General features: G+C 43.5%; 1 protein-coding gene across 5 annotated transcripts in view; it reads right to left on the bottom strand.

Annotated features, from left to right (window-relative positions):
- Nucleotides 1-22,840, bottom strand: part of LOC147024746 (transcription initiation factor TFIID subunit 1-like) — a 116,486-nt gene that overhangs the window by 77,363 nt on the left and 16,283 nt on the right. For all 5 annotated transcript variants that reach the window (XM_085884975.1, XM_085884974.1, XM_085884972.1 and 2 more), the window contains 4 exons: nucleotides 16,775-16,891; nucleotides 15,807-16,004; nucleotides 15,258-15,550; nucleotides 908-1,159 (listed from right to left, as the gene is read on the bottom strand). In XM_085884975.1, the coding sequence (XP_085741101.1) occupies nucleotides 908-1,159; nucleotides 15,258-15,550; nucleotides 15,807-16,004; nucleotides 16,775-16,891 (860 nt within the window). The remainder of the gene's footprint in view (nucleotides 1-907; nucleotides 1,160-15,257; nucleotides 15,551-15,806; nucleotides 16,005-16,774; nucleotides 16,892-22,840) is intronic.

Below are 22,840 nucleotides of genomic sequence, written 5' to 3' on the forward strand. Positions count from 1 at the left end.
AAATTGACCAATTTAGTAAGGCTTGCTTTGTCGCACAAGGCATTATCAGATTTGCCATGGTTGTTTCTCAGAAACAATTGGAGTGGTGGTTGTTGAAGTCACCACAAATAAAGAAGAAAGAGCTGAAATATGAGAAAGGTGGCAAGTTCAGAAAAGATGCATATTGAGAAGAAAAGGTGCGAAGTTGGTAGAAGATCCATATTGTCAGACAGGGAGGTTATAATGGAGTCATCATGAGGGGGGAGTGCAGGGCGGGGGGGGGAGACATTGAAATACCACAAAAAAAAAAAAACACAACAGATGGTAATTGAGGGGTATATGCAGAACCAGAGATATTTCTGCTGGGTGAGATGGAGTTAATACAGACGACAGACGAAGAGAGATTGAATAACTGATAAAGAACATGAAGCCCCCACCAGAGTGGGGCTTAAGCCTGTCTAAACCGTATCGAGAACATTCAGGAAGAGCTACAAAGCAGTCTGGAAATGCCTTGTGTGAGGAAAGCTTTAGTTAGACAGGCAATGCAATGGAGATCTGGCAGGACCTGCAAGGGTTCAGTGACATGAAAGCAAATCCCCCTGACTTAAGAGGTCCACAGTGCAAGGGGTAGAAGATGGAGGGAGTGGTGGAGGAAAGGGGGGGGGGGTCGACAATAAGCGGTTAAGCTATACCTGGAGAAAATAAGAGGAAAAAAACAAAAAAAAAAAACTAAAGAGGAAGTAGCGACTGCACGGATGCATTTGTTGCATGTTGAATAAACTTGCATTTAAGGTGCAACCTCACAGATGTTACTGTATGGACAGATATATATATATATATATATATATATATATATATATATATATATATATATATATATATATATATATATATATATATATATCCCAAGACTACAACTTATCCTCACCTCATCATCAGACATGCACTGATCGGGTGCTGCAGGAGGAGGGTTGCTATAGTACTCCCATCCTGAACGCCGTTCTTTACCCTCACAGGGCACTGTTGCCACACCTCCAGATGCCAATTCACTTGCACCTGACACTGACCCCTTGTCTCGTTTCTGCTGCTGTTGCTGTCGCCGCCGATGCTTCCGGCGGGCACTACGCCACACTGAAGGAATCGACTTTCCTGGGCCAAAAAGCCGAAGAAATCTCAGCACCTGCAAATATTATGAACATGAGCATGAGCATAAGCATACGAACATGAGCTGTCACCTTGAACCATAGAAGCATAACTTGTTATTGGAATTGAAATTGAGAAGGGGAGGGATCACAATGCAAAACCACACACCACTACACAAAACTGAAAGAGTGAGGGTGATAAAATTAGTTTACAAGGAAGAGAAAGAGTGGCAATGAAGGAAACAGGTTGGTCCAAGAAGGGGGGGGCGAGAGGGGGGGAGGGGGAGGGGAACAAACAAACAAAAAAAACCCCCGTATCTTGCCAAAAGGTGACCACGTGTGACTTCTTTAAGGTCACACTGAGGTGAACAGAGCTGCTATCCACCAGGAGCGACTCCTTGAGGAATATCTGCCTACGAGAGATTCCGATGAGAATCGTTCTACAGAGTAACCATGAAAAATATGCTTTTGCCTCATAACGTCACCAAATGACATCATAATGTCTCAAGCTTGACATATCTAGAAAGCACTCATCGAGGTGTTCAATTTGAGGTACTACACGATATGGTTCCTAAAACTTGAAAATTTGACCTTGGGGTCAAATATGTTTGACCTGAGGCACGAACCATGAAGGTCAAGGCCAATCGCCACCAAAAATTAATCAGCTGAGCGCCAGACCATGAACTATATTCCCATGAAGTTTGAAGACGATCCGATCAAAATTACTCAAAAAAATAAGGGTTTCGTCGACTCCCCTGATTTGCGACAAAGTGACCTTGACCTTTAACCTTGACCTTCAAAATTTTGTGCACTGAAAGGGACCTCTATCGGCCTCTGATATGCGAAGTTACAAAAATTTCCAATGATAACTGTGCTCTGCAGAATTTTTTATACGTGATTACAGACAGACAAACAAACAAACAAACAAACAAACAAACAAACAAAAAAACATACAAGCTGACTAACATATCTTGCAAAAACTTCGTTTTGGCAAGATAACAAGTTTGAGATGCAAAAACAAAGTAAAACAACAAGAAGTACAATGCAAGGAATCTGTGACATTTTGCACAACTCTACAGTGCAAGCTTTAATATGACAACACAATGACAAAGACGATTAAATGTGTGCATGATACCCCAAACTTGCATTGTTCGATTTGTTAAGAACGAGCTTGAGGATAACAACATAAACAATGTGAATTGTGAGCCCAGAACCCCGACTTAAAACAAATAAAACCACTCTGGGACAAATTAAAATGCTGCCAAAGCATCACAGTGAACAAACCACAACCCACCACTGAACGTGAACTATATCTGAAGGAGGATATGTGCAAGGTTACAACTGATGTCCACCAAAGTTTGGAAGAAAGCATTCGTTTAACATCGATATTGTCACCCAATTAGAAATTGAATACGAGGGTCACCCCCAAAAAATTCACTCCACGAATTGTAACTGTTAGGAAAACGGTTTTCGTGATCGCAGAGTTGCATATACAGTAGAGTATACGCCGTCTCATTACCTCTGCCACCGAAGGTGGACAGGGTTACGTTTGCTCACCTGTCTGTCCATTTATCTGTGAGCGGGATACTTCAAAAAGTTCTGGACGGATTCGGATGAAACTTGGTGGATGAGTTGGGTGTGCGACAATAACAAGCCGATTCGATTTTGTTGAATGTGTGGATCCAGATCCGGCCCATCAGTGGGTTAAAAAATGTAAACTGTCCAGCCTGGTGGAGGTACGAACTCTATCAGTGCCGTTCCAGTTACTGACAGTATCGGGTAAATAAAAAGTTTCTCACACTACTTGATTTAGTTTACAAATCAAAATAAAGGAATCTTATACTGGGGAAGTGGCTATGGCAGAAACTTTGAAAGTAAAGAAGACATCTGCACTACTATTGAAGTTTTGATGAAGACCGCATATGGAATCCATCAATAATTGTTTGCAATTCTGTCTCACACCTGTCCACGCTTGAAAACTTTTCAACAATGGGCGCCATCCTCTCTTGGAGGCAGACTGGTTGTGCACCAAGGACTGATGCGCTCAGGTGCGTTTGCCACTCGATAATATGACAATGAAGCTGTTATGAATGGATACTTTTTGCTTCAAGAGCGGTTTGTCACAGTTCAATGACTTGCAGCAGAGGTGGGAACACCAGAATTCAGTGAGTTGAACATCTGGGGAAAAAGGTAATGGCAAAACGGGTGCCCCCTGGTCTCACGGGGTAGAAACTGAACTGCCTTTCTGCGCCGCAAATGCATCATTGGTGGAAACTAAAGTTGATGCCATAACTGTGAGCCACATCTAAAGTCTCAAAGAGCAGAATAAAAAGGGATCACTTCTTCTTCATATGCATCACAAGGCTGCAGGGTGTCATCATTGGCTGAGGACTCGGCTGTGCCGCTGATGCAATGCACTCTGCTGGTGTGGTTATGGCAGGAACGTGGAATTTGCTCACGGTGCCGGCAATATCTTGCCTCCTCTTCGTGAAGGACACCGTTGGATCTTCAGCGTCCACCAACTAATGTTGACAGACCGGATGAACGTTTAGCAAACATCCGAGGGACGGCACACATTGATGAATCACTGGCTGTAAAACAACGGGATGACAGTTTATAGCTGGGTCGTGATCCAAACCCAGGCTAGACAGCTTCAAGGCACATGTGCATACCTCTCGGTCATCCTGTCATCCCAAAAGGGATGATATCTCCACATCTGAAAAAGGCCAAACATCAACCAGTATGAATAGGGGAGCTTCAATTTCTTTTTTCTTACGATGACATTGGAATTTTGCTCAACCAGACGGTTCCACATGTTGTTACAGCGAGGATGAATACAGATTCCTATTATATGATTTTGTAGGATCGTATAACAACTGCATCGCACAATTAGGATCGAGCCCTTCTGAACAACACATGGTCCTCCATTACAAGGCTGTGCTGAATGAAAAACGCAATGTACATGACCTGCTGAGTCCTGGAAGTGGGAAGCGTTGCCTCACCAACCACAGTCAACAAATTCAAGTTCATACGACATATCCTCTGCTTTAAGGATACTTCAGAAAGAAGGCTTCGGTGCTCGGATGAAATATTTTGTTGGCCATTGGATGAAGTATACTTATGCAAGAGGATGGCAATCATGTACCTATAATAATGTTACACCGTGATCAAATTTGTTAATGGTACTGTGTCTATTATGTAGCTTGGATGACAAAAACCTTTGCGTCACCGCTTATGATTGTGAATGAATAATATGGTTGTGAATGAATACCCATGCAAATTTCTTAACCGTTTCAATAATTATAGTAATATATCATCGGGTAATCAAAGAATCAGATTTAAAAAGGAAGCAAAGAGACTGGTTGATGAGGAACTTCTGCATGTGCGACCCTCGTTGCCTGCTGCAGATAAACATGTTTGAGGACCCACATGCCAAATTCTCAGCAAAACATTGTTCAATAAAATTTAGCAGATAAGTATGCATTTCTGTATTACTTGAATAAATCGTATTTGCGTGCAAGCACCGGGCTAAAGGTCTAAAAACGTGAAAAAAGAGGTCAAAGGTTATGCACTACTTGTGATAATCAACAATTTTAATAAAGCACAAGTCTGGAGACGGCGATGGTTCACGAGCAATGAACACGGTTCGCCTTTTTTATTTTTTGACCTTCGAGGGGATGCCACGGGCAAACTAGCGGGAATCGGGAAAAACGTAAATGATGAAAGTTGTCGTAATCGAAGAGCACTACTTGCATACCAACTTTCATTCGAAACAGTTGAAAACCCTAGGAGCTCAATGCCCAATTTATTGATTTTTTTTGACATTTTCTAAGTTCGTGACCTTGTGACCTTGACCTTGGGGGACGAAAATGAAAAATTGAGCTCCGTGGGGCTATGCAGTTGCCATTGGGCTGACCAAATACCGAAACCCCTGCCAGATTCGACAAACCCCCTCGGAGAAGATGTAACTTGAAACCGGCTCCCCACTAAAAAACACGTTTTTTGGGCGTGGCCCACCCATAATGGGCGCAGCACGTCCATTCTCAGGAAAACACAACTAGATCATGATATAAACCTCCCACCCAAATTTTATCAAGATCGGATCAAAACCCATGGAGCTATGCTCGGGACAGACAGACAGACAGACAGACAGACAGACACACACCCATAACGAATGTAGTAGTCACTTACTGACTCGTGAACCAACAGGCGTACAATCAATGACAAGGATTCAAATGTAAATGAACAAACGGAACAAATGACACTCAAACATCAACAACAGATCATGTCATCTTAAAAAGGTCAAACTCTCTGGCCATCTTCAAGTAGCCAACATAGTGCTGCGATGTTTGATCGTTTAATCAGGAAGTTTGTCTAGCCACAGTCTGCTATGCCCTCCACTGACTTCTCTGCTATGTCTTATGTCTGGACAGACAGTCAGGTGGAAGACCCTCACATAGTCCAGTGGAAGGCCTTCCTTAAGCAGTCCATCATGCGCATTGACCAAGCTTCCAAGACAGGATGATGGACATCAATGAATTGTTCGCAAATGCAGCCAAACATTAGGAAAAACGGCAAAAATGCATTGCGGCTTTGAGGTCCATTTTCATTCCGTGTCACCATAAATTGAACAAGGATTCAGATGCATTCTTTGCTGAAGCTTTCTGCCAGGGCTACAGAGATTCTCCACCATAAAGGGTCTTTCGGCATGAGGGACGTGCATAACACCTGATTGCAAGTTTCCATGCAATTGCCTCAAGCAATAAACATTCAGCACTTGCAACTTATGCACCCTTAGGTTTTTCAAGGTGACACAAAACATTCTGAGCAAATTTGAAACGGTCTTTCAGAGAAACCAGCATGTGGAGCATCCAAAAAAAACACACCCATTGCATTATTAAACAATCCACTGCAATGCCACATCTGACAGAAGATGAGAGGAATCAAATCATTGGACACATTCAAGCAGAGTCTTCCATTAGCCATGATGCAAGGTTCTTTAATGTGGGAGAGGAAATGTTTATGGCCTCAGAAGATGTTATATCGCCACTGGATCAACAAGACATATACCAAGAAGTGGTGGATGCCGTTGGTAGTTATGATCACCACATGGCACGAGAAGGTGCAAGAGCAGTATCGTTTTGCCCCCGCCCCTGGGATCAAACACCAAAGCAATTCAATTACACGCACATTTTAAAACATTTTTTTAGTGAAACTTTGGATTTTGCAAACAACATTGGGGGATGCATGAAATATGTAACAACTTTTTTGAATTTCACCCCCAGTTCATGCCCCAGCAGGCAGGGACTTAGGGTCACAGGCATCAAAATGGGAGGGGGGGATTGACATTGGGTTATTCCTGGTAGATGTTTGTGTCATCTTTCAACTTTGCTTTCGGTGGGAAGCATGGGGATTTGCAATGGCGTGCCATCAACTTCGCTCTCATTTTATACTGTCGAACAGCCCTCCACTTCTGCAACCCCCACTCTCATCCCAACCCTGAAACACATTCAGTTTTTGTTTGATACCTGTATGATGATAATTTTAATCATGAGCACACCCATGGGGCATTCCATGTCAAGTGTACACACCCTCCTGACACGAATACCTCATTTTCTCCCCATAGGTTGGTCATTTATTCACTTGGGTGAAAAAATTCAAAATACAAACTTTTAGACCTGTGGGCCCATTCTCGGGGCCCCCCAAATTTGGGCGCCCCCTGCTGCCCCACAATCTTCCAGAGGCCATATCACAGGTTGTAGTGGTCCGATTTGGCTGATCTTGATATCAAAATGCTCCTAAGAGCGAGATCTTTCGAATCGTGTAAAGTAAAATCACTCCGAAACAGTAATTTAAAAAGTTATAGTTTGGGGTGCCCTTTGACCTCGGGCCGCCGTTCCCCAGCCAAACCGATGCTCCCGATTTTTTCGTGTGAGAATACCTCTTCATATACTCCAACACCTCAGCATAAATGAAAATGGGATCTCAATGGGTTCAAGTGTGATGATGGTTTTATTGTTCGGGGACTCAGGTGCGGGACACACAATACGCCACAATACATAGCACAATATTTGAACACAAGATTTCCAACACACTATATCAGTATATTGTACATAAATTTTCCACATGCACATGCAGGAACTGTACGAGTAAGAGTTTTTCCTAGCATATTATAGTCAAGATTTTTTGCCAACCAATGTTTTATTTGACATCTGTGTTTCTTTTTTACTGATTGTGTAGGTTCTACCTGTAGCAGTTTTTGGTTCTACGGTAATAAGTATATCAGAAATGTCTAAAAGGCAGTGATCTTCAATGTCAGGAAAAATAAACTATTTGTGGGCCTGTTTGGATGAAGAAAATTCACTTTCACTTCATGAGTGTCCTGAAAGACTTCCATGATGCAGGCAAGCCACCATTTTCCATCATAGTGCACTGTGACATAACCTGAGAGTTTGCCGTTAAAAGTTGGTGTAGATTTTGAAATAGCTGACTCGATACGGTGATCCTCGCTAAGGCTGAATTTGCGAAACTTGAAGAGCAGTTTCAGAAATCGGGATGAAAGCATTAAGTTTTTGAGTTCCAGCTCTGGTTTTGGCCGTTTTTAACCGTTCTTCCAGATTTCGTTCTTCCTCGTCATACGCCTCTTGGATCCCGTAACCAAACTTCATTTCATTCAAACCATTTTCAGCAAAGGTGAAAAGATCTTTTGGAGAAATAATTTGACTGTCGTAAGGTCTACGCAGGCTCTCACGTTTTGCTTCTCGTTTGACTGTACCTCCCACGCCATCTGAAGGGCCCTTGCCATGACTTCTGGCAAAAAAATGCCATTCTGCATCAATACCATACTCTGATTTGTGACGACATAGGTTTATGAAGGCTTTGCAATTCTTGTATTGGCCAGCGCAAACGTCTGAGAAATAGTAAAGGTTCTTTACATTTCCAAAGCTAGATTTCAAGTGTTCAATGAGCATTCTTTGGAAGAGGTGGACTGAGACAACGTCGTGAGTGTTGCATTCTGATATAATCGTGAACGAATCGTGGTTTAATTTGCCATCGTCCGATTTGAAATAGTAAACCCAGGGGTGAATTGTCGCTTGAGAGCAGTTCCAATGGAATCCTTGGGCCGCATCCTGTACGACAAACGAATAGTTAGTTCTCTGAGAAGTCTCCAATAATGACAAATTCTCCTTCACCGATTTCGTCTTTCTTATTTTTCAGAAACTGAGATTGGGCCTTGGCAATGAAGTCGTGTCTCACTAATTTCACCGCACGTTCACAGAATTGATTAATGCATTCTTCCAAAGGCAGGACCATGGAGCTCAGTTCAGATCTGTCGGAGGATGTCCACCATTTAAACTGAATTTCATCAATATCCTCCAGTTCATAAGCACTCAGGAGCTCGGTTTTGAAGTCTTCAATTGATGGGCAACTTTCACAAGTTCTGAAATAACATGCCGGTTGTGCTGGGTTACAAACTATGCGTGCTATCACATGATGATAGCTCGGAAGTTCGGCTATCTGTGGCATTTTGGAACCAAACATCATGAGTTTCACATTTTGATGTATCGTACATACACATACACTGTGTGTACCGCCTGAACCGGCCAGGACACACTCCGAGGGACGGAGCTTGGCGAACTTCACGAATCTAACTTTCAAGCCAGGGTTCTTCTCTTTGAATTTCTGAAACAGTTCCTTGAGATTGTTTAGTGCCAGGCGCTTTTGAATTTTGTCTTTTCCATGTTCATTCCTGACCACCACACAGTCCCTTTTCCCCGGCATTATTCGGCTGACTTGATCACTTCGGTAAAATTCGGTTACGGCGGATTTCACTTCGTCAGGCAATATTTTACCCTGTTTGGGATTTGGAGACGATAGCATACCATTTTCTTTCCCTAAATTTTTGGCTTGCACAGCCATTCCTTGGGAGCAACTGAATTCACTCATCATCCCTCTGATGCTCATATTCCAAGCAAATATTGTCAGTATACGTATTTGCTCTGAACGGCTCGAAACAACGTATTTTTCTTTCAGGCTTTTGATCACCTCTGGCATGCAGTTTTCATCACATTTTGACAATGTATTTTGTGTTTTCTCCGCAGTGCTTGGTCCAGCAACTAGTTCTAATTTCTTTTGCACAGAATCTTCTACTTTATTTCGCTTTTCAGGAACGTACCCTGGGTTCCTTTCTGCCTTTCGCCTATCATCGATAACGACTGGTTTAATAGGTCAACTTCTGCTTCTCGCTCAAAAACCTCCTCGTCCTCATCTGTCGAAATAGATTCTGCAATGCCTTCGATAGTACCTTCTGATGATAATTTCAAACTGGTCGAAGATGATTCTTCAATACGCTCTGGTGACAACTGAGAAAGTTTTTTTTCTGCACGAAATACAGTCTGTCATCTTCTTTTCACCTTTGAAGAAAATTTCATCAACATATTTGACACATTGCGAAGATCTTTTCGTTGTTTCGTTTTATGGCAGCTGAACGGATCGCAACAGTATTTTCGGAACTCCTTTTGATCTTCAGTCGCCATGCTTACTGCAACATATGCAAAAACTGAGATTAGCCCATTTATAACTTAATTCGATGGTGGTTATACAAAAAATGTACACTTAAAAATCAATGGACACAATAGGCAGAATTTTTTTTTGCAAATGATGCAATATATATATATATATATATATATATATATATATATATATATATATATATATATATATATATATATATATATACACATATAGTTCAGAGATGATGATTGTCAATTTCAGACATAAAGTCGCCTGCCAGCAGGTGACATCATTGGAACGATGACGGCAAACGTTGCCCAATGTCGAATCAAGAATTTGTGATACCAGTACGGGCCCGTAGCGGCGGGCCGGTAGGTGCATAAATGACGACTGGATTGGGGCATTATTTAAGTTAGATTGGACCAACCGTATCATAAATGGCCATAACTTGGGAAACATACTCAGGTCCACAGCATCAATTGTGACGTCATATCAAACAAAGGAGAATTGTGTTGCCCCCTCTCTCTCGCCCCCCCTCGCTCCCCCCTACTCTCGCCCTTCCTTTCTCCCCCTCCTCTCTCGCCCCCACTCTCATCCTCCCCTCTCCCGTCCCCCTCTCTCGCAGATATTGTCAGGTCAGGTCAGGTATGGGAGCATGTGCCAGAACAGCGCGTCGCTGCGTCCACTTTCCGCCGGTACTCCAGGGGCCTCCGTCTGGCCATCCCCCAGGCAGATGCCAGGCCCATCCCCATCTCCTTGAGATGATGGTCAACCTGTTGCAACCATGAGGCACGTGGTCGACCCACTGGCCTCCTCCACTCATGAGACTCCCTCGCTGAGAGAATCTGGTGAGCAGGATCAGAGTCAGGAAAACGAGCCACATGTCCATACAGCCGCAACTGACGCTCACGGACTATGCAGGTAACAAATCTCATCCGAGTCTCTCTCAGCAACCGCTCGTTGGACACAAAATCCGACCAGCGATAGCCAAGGATTCTCCGAAGAGACCTGGTACCAAAGGAATTAAGTCTCCGTCTCAGATCCTTGGTCAGAGTCCAAGTCTCGCACCCATAGAGCAAGACTGGAAGTACCAAGGACCTGAAGACTCGGACTTTCGTCCTCCCGCACAGGTACCGGCAGCGCCACACCCCATGATCCAGTGAATCCATGACTCCCCAGGCCCGACCCAGACGTCTATTGACCTCTGACTCGCAGCCAGCAGAGACATGAATATCACTGCCAAGGTAAGTGAATCTCTCCACGACCTCAACATCCTCACCACAAACAGACACAGACAGGACAGCAGCATCCAAGATGTCACCGAAAGCCTGGATCTTGGTTTTGACCCAAGAAACCCGTAATCCCGACCGCTCCGACTGGTCATTCAGCACCTCGAGGGCCCCCAAGAGGATGTCTAAAGTCTCCGCAAAGATGACTGCATCATCTGCAAAGTCAAGGTCCGAGATCTTGACATTCCCAAATGACGCACCGCAACTTGATCTCTCCGACATCCTCCCTAGAATCCAGTCCATACAAGTGCTGAAAAGTGTGGGGGCAAGTACACATCCCTGACGAACTCCAGTAACAACTGGAAATAAGTCAGAGATGGTACCACCACACTTCACAGCACTCTCAGTACCAGAGTAGAGTTCAGACATCAGATCGATCAGTTTTGGTGGCACCCCACGAAGACCAAGAATCCTCCAGAGGACATCCCGATTCACTGAATCGAACGCTTAACAGAGATCAACATAGGCTGCAAGCAGCCCCTGCCGAAACTCTCGTCTGCGTTCGGTGAGGACACGAAGTGCAAGGATACGGTCAATCGTTGACCTCTTTGGTATAAAGCCTGACTGCTCTGGACGCTGGTGCTCAAGTAGAGGGTGGCGAACCCTATCGAGAATTATCCGAGCAAAGACCTTGCCCGGCACTGAGAGCAGCGTCACCCTCGGTAGTTGTTGCAGTCTTGGCGATCACTCCTTCCCTTTCCAGAGAGGCACAACAAGGCCCCTCTTCCAGTCAGTTGGGATGATGCCTGTGTTCCAGGCAGAGCACAAAACTGCATGCAACGACACGAGTGCAGCATTTCCACCAGCCTTGAGAAGTTCGGCATGGATGCCACAGATCCCTGGAGCTTTGCCCCGTTTCAACTGGTTCACCGCAGCCCGTGTTTCCACAAGCGTAGGTGGACCACAGTTGATTCGAGGGTCAGCAACAGGGATTGTAACACCCTTGACGTCCAACTCGACAGCTGGGGATCAGCCTGGTACAACCGCTCAAAGTAACCGGCCCAGCGGGCCTTCACTTCAGACTCCTCTGTCAAGAGCCTACCACTCTCTGCTCGAACTGTAGTGCCCGAGGGATGGGCTTGGATGAACGTAATGCGCGACCCCTGTAAGCGGGATGAGAATCACCTGTCCACAGGTGATGCTCTACCCCCTCACAGATTCCTCGCACATAGGCCTCCTTGTCCACCCTCAGTGCACGTACAGTTTTACGCCTCAGCTCCCTGAACAGCTCAGCTCTGCCATTCAGCCTGGCCCTGCGACTCTGGTCAATGGTATCCAGTGTCCCTTGAGAGACAAAATTCTTCTTTGCCCTGCGGTGAGCTCCAAGGCATCCACCGGCAACATCAGGGACGGTGGTCTTGAAGGCGCTCCACAACTCTTCAGGACCCCCAAAGCACCCAGACCCCCCAAGTGTCCACTCAGCCTGTTCGCAAACTCCTCAGCTACTCTCTCATCCCTGAGCTTGGCAACATCCAGCCTCGGCTGGGATGGTACCATTCTCCAGGATTTAAGGTGCAGCTTTAGAGTTGCTACAACAAGCCTGTGGTCAGTATTGAGGAACTGAGCACTCCGGTAGACCCTGCAGTTCTGGATCATCCTCCAACGACCGTCAATGAGGACATGGTCAATCTCCTTTGCCACACCGCCAGCGTTGGAATACCAAGTCCAGCGATGAGCTTGTGGGCGCTGAAACCATGAACCAGTCACCCTAAGTCCATGACTTCTTGCAAAGTCAAGGAACTTAGTGCTATTCTGGTTCATAGTTCCTGACCCATGGGGACCAACACACACCTCATAACCCTCCCTATCAGTTCCAGTCGATGCATTGAAATCCCCCAAGACTAGAAGTGTATCTCGTCTGGGGCACTGATCAACCACAGACTCGAGCGTGGCGTAGAATGCATCCTTCACGGTGAGATCACTCGCCTCAGTCGGAGCATAAACAGAGACCAGGAAAATGACACCTAAGGAGTGACGAATCCTTAATCTCATAATACGCTCGTTGACCGGTGTTACCTCAATTATCATTGGGGTCAGCTTATTGGACACAGCTACAGCAACTCCTTGGGTATGGTAACCATCAGAGCGACCAGACCAATAGTAGGTGTAACCACCCACCATTATCTCGCCGCAATCCGGTCTCCTAACCTCAGAGAGAGCTGCAATCCCGATGTCCAAACGCTTGAGCTCAGATGATAACAGAGACAGGTGATCATCCTCTCTTAGGGATAGGACATTCCAGGCACCCACCCGAAGGGACCGCCTCAGGTTAACCCAAGGAGACCGCCGTCTGGTGGACGACACCTCAGCACCACTCCGACACACTCTCCCGCAATCTGACCCAGGGATGTTACCCCGTGGTTTCCTCCAATCAAAGATTGGGGGTCCCGAAGGCTTTGCCCCAATCCCGTCATCCGGTGAGCTGCCCTGCGAAGGGAAGCTGCACAGGAGGTACTCCCACGGAGTGGGTTTTCAGATTTTTTTGCGTTTTTGCGTTTTGCGGAATGAAGGGTTTTACGGTGGCCGGAGTGCAAATCCTGCCACCAACCTCCTAATAAGAAGTGACCCAACTGCAGGAGGACGTCCGCAGACACAGTTGGGCACTAGATATGGATGGCCGTTGGCTCACAAGGAGCTCCTCCGCCCTTTGACAGGTTTTGTTTTTAATCCTGCTGGGTGTCCATATCCAAACACCCTCCTCACCAGAAACCTGGTGGGGGAGACGGTTTAGTCGCCGACAACCCGACCATGGAACAGGTTAGTACAGGTTTACATGGTACCTGTAGCAGGTCACAGATCGAAACTGACCTGACCAAATATTGGTCAACAGATAAATGGCCGTAACTTGGGAACCGCTCGTCCGATTAATATCAAACCTCGAAAAGGCACATCCGCGGGTCCCCAGCAATATTCCTGGCAAGATTCAATCAGATCGGACCGTCAATCGTGCAAAATAAATAAATAAATAAACATTAATTGTGACGTCATTCGTGATGTCATAGCACCGTGTCTTGTCATTGGTCAACAGATAAATGGCCGTAACTTGGGAACCGCTCGTCCGATTGATATAAAACCTTGAAAAGGCACATCCGCGGTGCCCCGGCAATATTCCTGGCAAGTTTCAATCCGATCGGACCGGTGGTCGTCTGGTTATTAATAATTTGGGAAAAAATTGGCATGATAAGATGAGAAGGTGGAACGACACCTTCAGCTGCCATATATACACCTTTTCAACACTGAAAAAGCAATAAAATGGCCGTAACTTGGGAACCGCTCGTCCAATTGATATAAAGCCTTGAAAAGGCACATCAGCGGGTCCCCGGCAATATTCCTGGCAAGTTTCAATGAGATCGGACCGGCGGATGTCGAGAAACGGCAGTCGCAGACAGACAAACAGACAGACACACACACAGAGATTGCTGGAATTATAGATAGATGTGGACCCTGAACAATAAAACCATCATCACACTTGAACCCATTGAGATCCCATTTTAATTTATGCTGAGGTGTTGGAGTATATGAAGGGGTATTCCCACACGAAAAAAAATCGGGATCATCGGTTTGGCTGGGCGGGGGGCCCAAGGTCAAAGGGCGCCCCAAACTATAACTTTTTGAATTACTGTTTCGGAGTGATTTTACTTTACGCGATTCGAAAGATCTCGCTTTTACGAGCATTTTGATACTAAGATCATCCAAATCAGACCACTTACAACCTGTGATATGGCCACTGGAAGATTGTGGGTCAAACGGGGGCGCCCAAATTTGGGGGGGGGCTAAAATGGGCCCCGATGGACCTCAGGTCTGAAAATTGACACATAATGTTTTACCATAGATACAAACACTTGCACAAAAAAGAGTGAAATCTGAGACGATGTGTCAAAATTTCGCTGAAAAATGTGTACACTTGACATGGAATGCCCCCCATTCCTATCTCCCTGCACCATGAAACAATGTGTCGCTTCGAGCCGAAGCCTTGTACTTTGTCCATCAAGCAGTCCAGAATGATATGGAGGATCCAACTCCCTTACATACATGTTAGGGAGATGTGGCTTAGAACTTGCATTTCATTATCAAGAGAGCTTTTAATTTCCCATCGTAAAACTCATCACAAATAAGAGAGTACATTGCAAATGTACATTTAAAGTTGAAGAGGTGTCTGATTTCTATGTCATGAATTATCATGTCAAAGAGTATGGTGCCATAAAGAGAACATATGTGTGGAAACAGAAGTTAAATAAATAACAAAAGGTGCTTTCATAAAGAGTCAAGATAAATGTGGGGAAAAGGGTTCAGAAGGGTAAAGCTGCACAAGGTCAACAACAGAGGTGCTCACCTTTCCTGGTCGAAATTCTGGGAAGAGCTCAGTTACACTGGGTAATGGTTCCCCTTCATCCCGGAGAACGATTCCTGCCAGCGGAAGATTTAAATCCCCTTCTTGTTGCTTGCTGGATACCACTTGGCCAACTGGACACTCTGAAGAAACATCTGGTTCATCTCCTCCCTCTGCTCCAACAGTCCCTGTTCCAGAATCTGAGTCCGAGTCCGAGTCCGAACTTTGGGGCCGTAACCTCTTGGCAGGAGGAGCAATGACTGACGGCAAGATGATCCCACTGTTTTTCGAAGGAACTATGAGAAGAAGAGGAGAAGGGGGGTAAAACAGTGAGAAAGGAGAAATGGAAGGTAGATAGCAAAATATGGGGAGGGGAGATGATTATTATTATTATTACTACCACTACTACTACTACTACTACTACTCGTAAAAAGGAGAAAAAGGGAATAACAGGACAAATAAGAATAAAAGGCAAAAAATAAAAACGACAAAACAAGTTCAATAGGAAACGTTCAGATGTATCACAATCACACCAACTAACTATGTCATTACCTTGTTGTTCCTCAGGTCCAGAATTATCTGATGATGGAAGAGTAGGGGGAGTAGGAGGAAGAGGAGGTGGGGGTGGAGGTGGAGGTGGTGGGGGCATTAACTGGGCATCCCTGTCACCTTCCACTCCTTTCTCAGACACTCCGTCTCCCTCTCCTTCTTCTTCATCACAATCTGCATCATAATCTTCATCAATAGTAACTGTGGAAGGAAAAATGGAGAGCAAGATATGTGAATAAAGCAAAAGGTAAAAGGTAATGGGAGGAAGAAAGGGTGCAAGAAAATGAAAAATGGAAGCACCGTATGAATGAATGCAAGTTGCACCATGTCAGGCTCCACCGAGTCTTTGGGGCCCTCCACATAATACAAAAGCACTAGAATGGCACTGGATAGAGCACATACCTCCACCAGGCTGGACAGTTTACGTTTGTATCCTACTGATAGGCCGGATCTGCATTCAGACCTGAACCAAATTCTAATCAGCTTGATCTTGTCACCGACCCAACTCCTCCACCAAGTTTATCATAATACATCTACAACGTTTTTAAATATCGTGTTACGTACCATTTTTGACCCTATCATTCAGTAGTGAAGAATAACTTGAAAAATTATCGGACCCGGATCTTCACTAAAATCGAATCAATTTGTCCTTGTCACACACCTAACCTGTCCACCAAGTTTCGTCTGAATCTGTCCATAACTTTTCGAGATATCGTGCTACATATAGTTTTCGGCTCTATCTCTCAATGGTGAAGAATCACTTGGAGAATTCTCAGATTCAGATACAGATCTTGACCAAAATCTAATCAATTCATCCATCTCATACACTCAACCTATCCAAGGAAAGTTTTTCGAATCCATCCATAACTTTTTTTGAGACATCCTGCTCACAGACAGACAGACGTGAAAACATCTCAGAGGTAAGTATGGTCATCTCTAAACCCTGAAGTCCAGTTCGAGCACTGTCATACCTTCTTTTTGAGTGCAGGGTGGTAATCCTCCAAGTCTAATCTTCCCCATTCCTTCATCCTCCACCACTTCTGATATGTCAGAATAATCCACAGCACTGGGAGAGCTCTGCACCCAGCCTAGAGAGTGTTTTGGGAAGGAGCATTGAACAAGAAAGTATATTAGGTGAAAGGTCAATGAATTTTCAATGAATCAATGATGTTTTTGAGGAACAGGGGAAACTGGGACATCCACTGGAACAGCTCGTCAGTACATTGTAAGTGGCAATGTGTTGGCACTTCACATCATTCACGACACATTAGCAGTTAATATAATTGCCCAAGAACAACTGCTGTAGGGGGTGTCCCAATAAACTTTGTGGGTGAATGCACCACAGTTTCCCATATAATGATAAAGGGTCAACAAAAAAGAGAATTGTATCAAAATTGTTAATGCACGTGTCATAAAATTAGCGGTCACACAAATCAACACGTTAATAAGGAATAACAAGGCCATTCGACTCATCATTCCTGTTGCTACACCAACACCAGATTAAATAATCCGTCAAACTACCAATTTGAATTAACTGGGTGGGGGTGGAGGAGTGGGGATGAGAAAAGGGTGGCAGGCTCAGGGATATCACCAGGGTGTTACAAAAAATAGTGTTGTGTTTATTTATTTATTTGTTATATTTTTGGGTGGAGTGGGGTGAGAATGGGCAAACGCAGTTTTAGGGTGAAGAATATACAACACCAACTACACACCATCTCTTGATGAGATCCTCTTACTGACATCATACTCAGCACAAATATACACAATTACCCATCCATACTTCTTACCTACAAACAAACAAAAAATCAAGTAAAACTATTGCAAAGACCAATTTTGGATCCAGTGTAATGTTTGAAGCCATGGTTACATGAGGGATCAGTTTTAAGTTCTCCACTGTTTGTAATAAGGATGGAAGAATCGATGATAAATGAAAGCTTGTGATCCCCATGAGAGTTCTTATAAGCTGAGGATGGGGTAAAAAGAAAGCGAAAGATTTTTCAAAAATGGAAAAGTGCAATAGAGAAGAACCTATATAGGCAGGGGTTGAAACAATTTTTTTCATTTTGTTCTCCAATGAGTACCAGCAGAAATGGTTTGGTACTCATGAAAAAAAGTCAGCTTCGAGCGTGCTCGTCTGCTTTCCCAAGCGCCTCTCAACTTAATATGCATCTCACTCCTCTAAGTGCTTTCTCTGAACGTCCGCTCCAGACGAGACACTCACAAGCCGCTCTTGTTTTTGTTCCGGACGCTTCTGAACCTCCTCTTCTTCATCTTTGCTCGTGTGTTCTCCTGAGATTTATGTTTTTTTTTAAATCTTATAAGTTATAAACCTGAAATATAACTTGTAAATTATGTTATCATTTATAAATTAAATTTTGAAATCACAGTGTATCAATTTATCAGAATTATCCCAGAAGAATCATACCTGCACTAGCTGAAAAAAACCTTCCATCAAAAGCCTCTGTTGTGCAAGTACGCTTTTGAGGTGTCGGAGCATCTTTGAAGTAAGCATTTAGTTTTTTTTTTAACCACGCACGAGTACCTGCGTACCAGTTATGTGAACCCCTGTTTATGCATCAACATTAATAAAACAAAGATTAGCGTGAGTAGTGAAGAAAGAGAAATGAGAGAAAGGGGACAACAGCCTTATTCAATGTGCAGAAAAGGAGTTTGAAGTTATCAACTTCAATGGAGGCAGTCTTATAGATAGTGTCACAAGAGGTGCAGTTTGGTAACACTGGAAATTTGGTAACAAAAGCTGGGATTTTCATCTGTAAAAGATGTGAGGATCAATCATTTCAATTAATAGATTAAGAACAAAAAGAAATGCTCCTGAGCTCTGAATTTAATTTAGAAAAGGTAAAAAGTTTCTGTTACTTTGTAGACCTGACAAAGGCATCAGGAGGAGCAGAATTAGCAATTAGAGCAATAATAAATTCAGCATGGAATAAGTGGAGACAACATATGGCATCATGAAGCACAGAAACATCGCATTATCTGTAAAGGTTGGAGTTTGTAAAGCCTGTCTGGTATTGATGTATATAAGTGAAACATGGCACTGTGGATTGAAGATGTAAAAACGAATGGAAAGGAAAGAGATGAGAATGATAAAATGGATGAATGGCTTGTCTTTGAAAGAAAGCATGTCAAGCTCAGAAATCAGGAAGGGATTAAAATCAATACTAGTGCAGAAAAACGAAGGAAGAGAAGACTTGGTTGGTAAGGTCATGACTCATGTGCACCGAAGGTAAGAAGATGAAGCTGTAAAGAAAAGCAATAAAGCTCGTAGTAGAAGGAACAAAGCCAAGAGTACGTCCTAAAAAGCCATGGATTGAAAGTGTCAAAGAAGATATGGAACGTTTTGGTTTGCACTGAACTGACAAAAATGGATAGATTTGTATGGAGGGAGTGCTATCATTCGACCAACGCCCTGATAAAAGTTGGAAATGGACGTAAAACATTCGTCGACATTGTCATGATCATTGATTTTTTGTTGTTGAGTTGGGTCAAAAGCATCATAGACAAATTTGATGTTAACCAAAATTTACCAAATTTCAACATGGAGACAGGTTTTCTGAAAACATGCCTTGCGAGACTCTCCAATAATGTTGTGCTCGGCATATAGTTAGAATATGAAATACTCTGAAAGCAAGAGAAAACTATCAACATTCAGCAAAACGAGAGAATACACAAAATTTCATTCGGATCCGTCCCCAACTTTTTGAGATATCCTGCACACAAACAAACAAACAAACAGACAAACAGAAAGGGGTGAAAAAATAACGTTCTTCACCTTCAGTGGCAGAGGACAAATGAAAAACATTGTTGGGATGTTACTCCAAAAAAAAGTGTCAACAAGCTAAATATGGACACAAGAATGATCATGTGAAACCATCCCTACATCTTTCTTTGAATAATGGTCGTCTCAAGAGAAGACTCTGTGTGCGCGCGCGTGCGTGCGTGCGTGTGTGTGTGTGTGTGTGTGTGTGTGTGTGTGTGTGTGTGTGTGTGTGTGTGTGTGTGTGTGTGTGTGTATGTGTGTGTGTGTGTGTGTGTGTGTGTGTGTGTGTGTGTGTTTTTTTAAGATTTACAAGTGTCATTACATACAAACACTTACACATAATATATGCAAACCCACCCACTATTAGAAGTGACATTTTTACAGATTTAACAAAACAATATTGTTATATTTTTCAAATCAAAATGATTTTGGTTCACAAAGGAAAACAACAGCAGAAAGCAAGACCAGAAAAAAAAAAACTGGGATATCTTAATGTCGATCATGCATGTGCATATAAATGACTGGCTTAACGCTAGAAAAGCTCAGTAGATCTTGTCACTTCGGCTCGTAGAGCTGACCAGTGGCAGTTGAACTGCTAGTCAGTTGACAGAGTGAGAGAAATGAGGATTATAATAATACGAGTTTCCTTTCAAGGAACTTTGATGCAGAAGGAGGCCATTGGGCCCATCAAATCCTGTACTATTATTAACACCGTATGGTCGATTGCCCGTGCTCTATCCTTTTAAATGCTGAACGTCAAGCAAGGAAGCAACCTGTACCATTTTTAAAGTCTTTAGTAGGACTCGGTCGGAGAACGAACGACCGCCCTCCCAGACTCAGAATGGACACTCCAACCATTACACCACCGAGGCTGGAGAAATAGTACGTGTATAGCTTTGATACATGTATTATTACAATTAATGTAGCACACAGTTGTTGTTTTTTAACACATATACCTATCCATTTCCAGAAAAATAAAAGAGTGCAAGTACATGCAACATGTGGTAAAATGCGAGTCGAAAAAGGTGTGAAAAAAACTTTTTTTTTTGAATACATAGTCAAGGCTCGTGGAAGAGCGAGTGCACTGAACCGATGAGGACGTAACAGACAAAAACAGGACACAAAACACGCATGCATGGGGTAGACAAGATGGATACAGAGAACGCATGGATGGATACAGAAGGAAACTCGAAGGAGGGAAAAACTGTAAAACTGGAAGGAGGAGGGATTTGGGTTGGGTTAACCAGGGCAGAAAAGATCATGGTTTTGGATTGGGGACGATCTGAGATGGCGGTGAACAGCGGTCTTGAAGACCTGGAGGGAGGAAAGAGATTGAAGAGTATCTGGAAGTTGGTTCTACAGGTGGGGGGGGGGGGGGGAGAGGAACGACCAAACATCACAGTACATGCTTTGAACTTTGATGTTTGGTTTCAACTTTTTGCCAAAATAGCTATCATTAAAAGGCTTGGAATACCAATAAAACAACCCAATGTACACAAAGAGGTTTTTGACTTCAATCCATCAAAATATACACCGAATGGAAATAATTACTGAAACGGTGTAGTTAAAATATATAAAATCTTGATATACCGAGGGAATGGCACCTCTCAATCAGAATGAAGATGAACTTCATGGCAGAAAAATCATGTGCTCATCATTTGCACCACGATTCATTGTCATCCAACTAATCAGAAACTACCGCACAGTCATAAAGCCAATAAAAATACAGGCAGTCACACCGTGCCCAGCAGTGGGAGTGAAAAAAAACAATGAGAGCTTCCAGGACCAAAATACCAAGAGGCAAGCATTCGGTACTGCTTGTGAAGGACACTCCAAAATATAAATTGCAGCAAAACTCCGTAATTTATATGGAGTTGTATTAAAGACTGAGTGGGGATATGTGAAAAGAAGTGTTAAAAGGGAGAACAGCAAAACACTAAAGGGAGAACATCAAAACCTTCATAAAGTATATAAACATGTGCTCTTCGATGTGATTATATTGAATTGTACGATAAAATTTCGGGTTGTTTCAGGTTTGCTCGTTTCATAATATAGTACTGCATGTGAATTTTCATCATACATATACGTGCCAGCTTTTTCACTACTCTGGTGCTAATGACACCCACAAGCAGCTGGCAGTCAGGCAAAAGCCAGAGCAGGAGAAGGGTAGAATGCGGTCAGACGTTTTTGGGTATCCGCATGATAAGGCACTTTCTGCCACCCCCACCCATCCTTGTAAAAGGCAGTTGGGTGCCCTCCACTTCTTCCCCCCCACCACCCCCCCCCCCGACTCCCACTTCCTTCCCAAAGGAAAAGGTATCAAAATCTGGCTCTCCAGCTTTGTCCCACTGCTACCCTGGAGGACAATTCAGCAAAATGGTACAAGGGCTTCACGTCTTCGAATTACAATAGCTCATCTGAGGGTAGCACCGTCCATGTACACATATTTCTCCTCCTCTGAGGGTTGTATGCATTCTCGTTCACTTCTGTGGTGTCTGCATGACACCCAAAAGCAAGTGGGAGCTTCTGAATATCTTGTGCACCTTTTCAGGTAGCAATGTACCAATTAAAATGGGTTACAAGCCGAGAGGCGAGGATGGTTCGTGGGCATTATTGAGGAAGCCCTACCGTAAAAACCTATCTCTTCCGTCAAAATTGACCAAATCAAATCGGATTTTTTATATGTTGTACTTATGGACATTACGCACAGCTTCTTGAAAATGAAATTGCGAGAAAAAAAATCGAGAAAATAAATAAAAATAAATAAAAAGTTCAAGTGGGCGTGGCTCCGCCCACAAGTGGGCGTGGGACGCCCCTCAAACAAAAAAAACACAACTACACCATGATATCTAGCCTGTGTCCAAGTTTCATCAAGATCACATCAAACGTCACGGAGCTATGCTCTGGAGAGAGTCACAAACAGACAGACAGACAACGAAAATAGTGGTCACTGCTGGTGCCCGCGAACCAACAATGTCTTTTCATCTCAGCTACTTAGATTTGCAAGAGTTTGTTCAGTAAAGGATGATTTTGTGGAATGTGCTGAGGTTTTTTGTTAAACAGAGGATATTTGGCTTATTGTTTGATCAGTTCTTGTGAGAATGTCTTGAGAAACCATCATCACCTTTTATTTAAGTTTGGTTGGTTTTCCTGTAAACAAGTTCCAATTGCATTGCAATAATAATAATAATGAATTAATTATTTTAGTGAGGTCAATTCTTTAATTAATATTAGTAGTTAAACACACATATATATT

The sequence above is a fragment of the Eptatretus burgeri genome, chromosome 6 (genome assembly GCF_056783735.1).
Source record: "Eptatretus burgeri isolate ZD-2024b chromosome 6, Ebu_testis_v1, whole genome shotgun sequence".
NCBI lineage: Eukaryota > Metazoa > Chordata > Myxini > Myxiniformes > Myxinidae > Eptatretus > Eptatretus burgeri.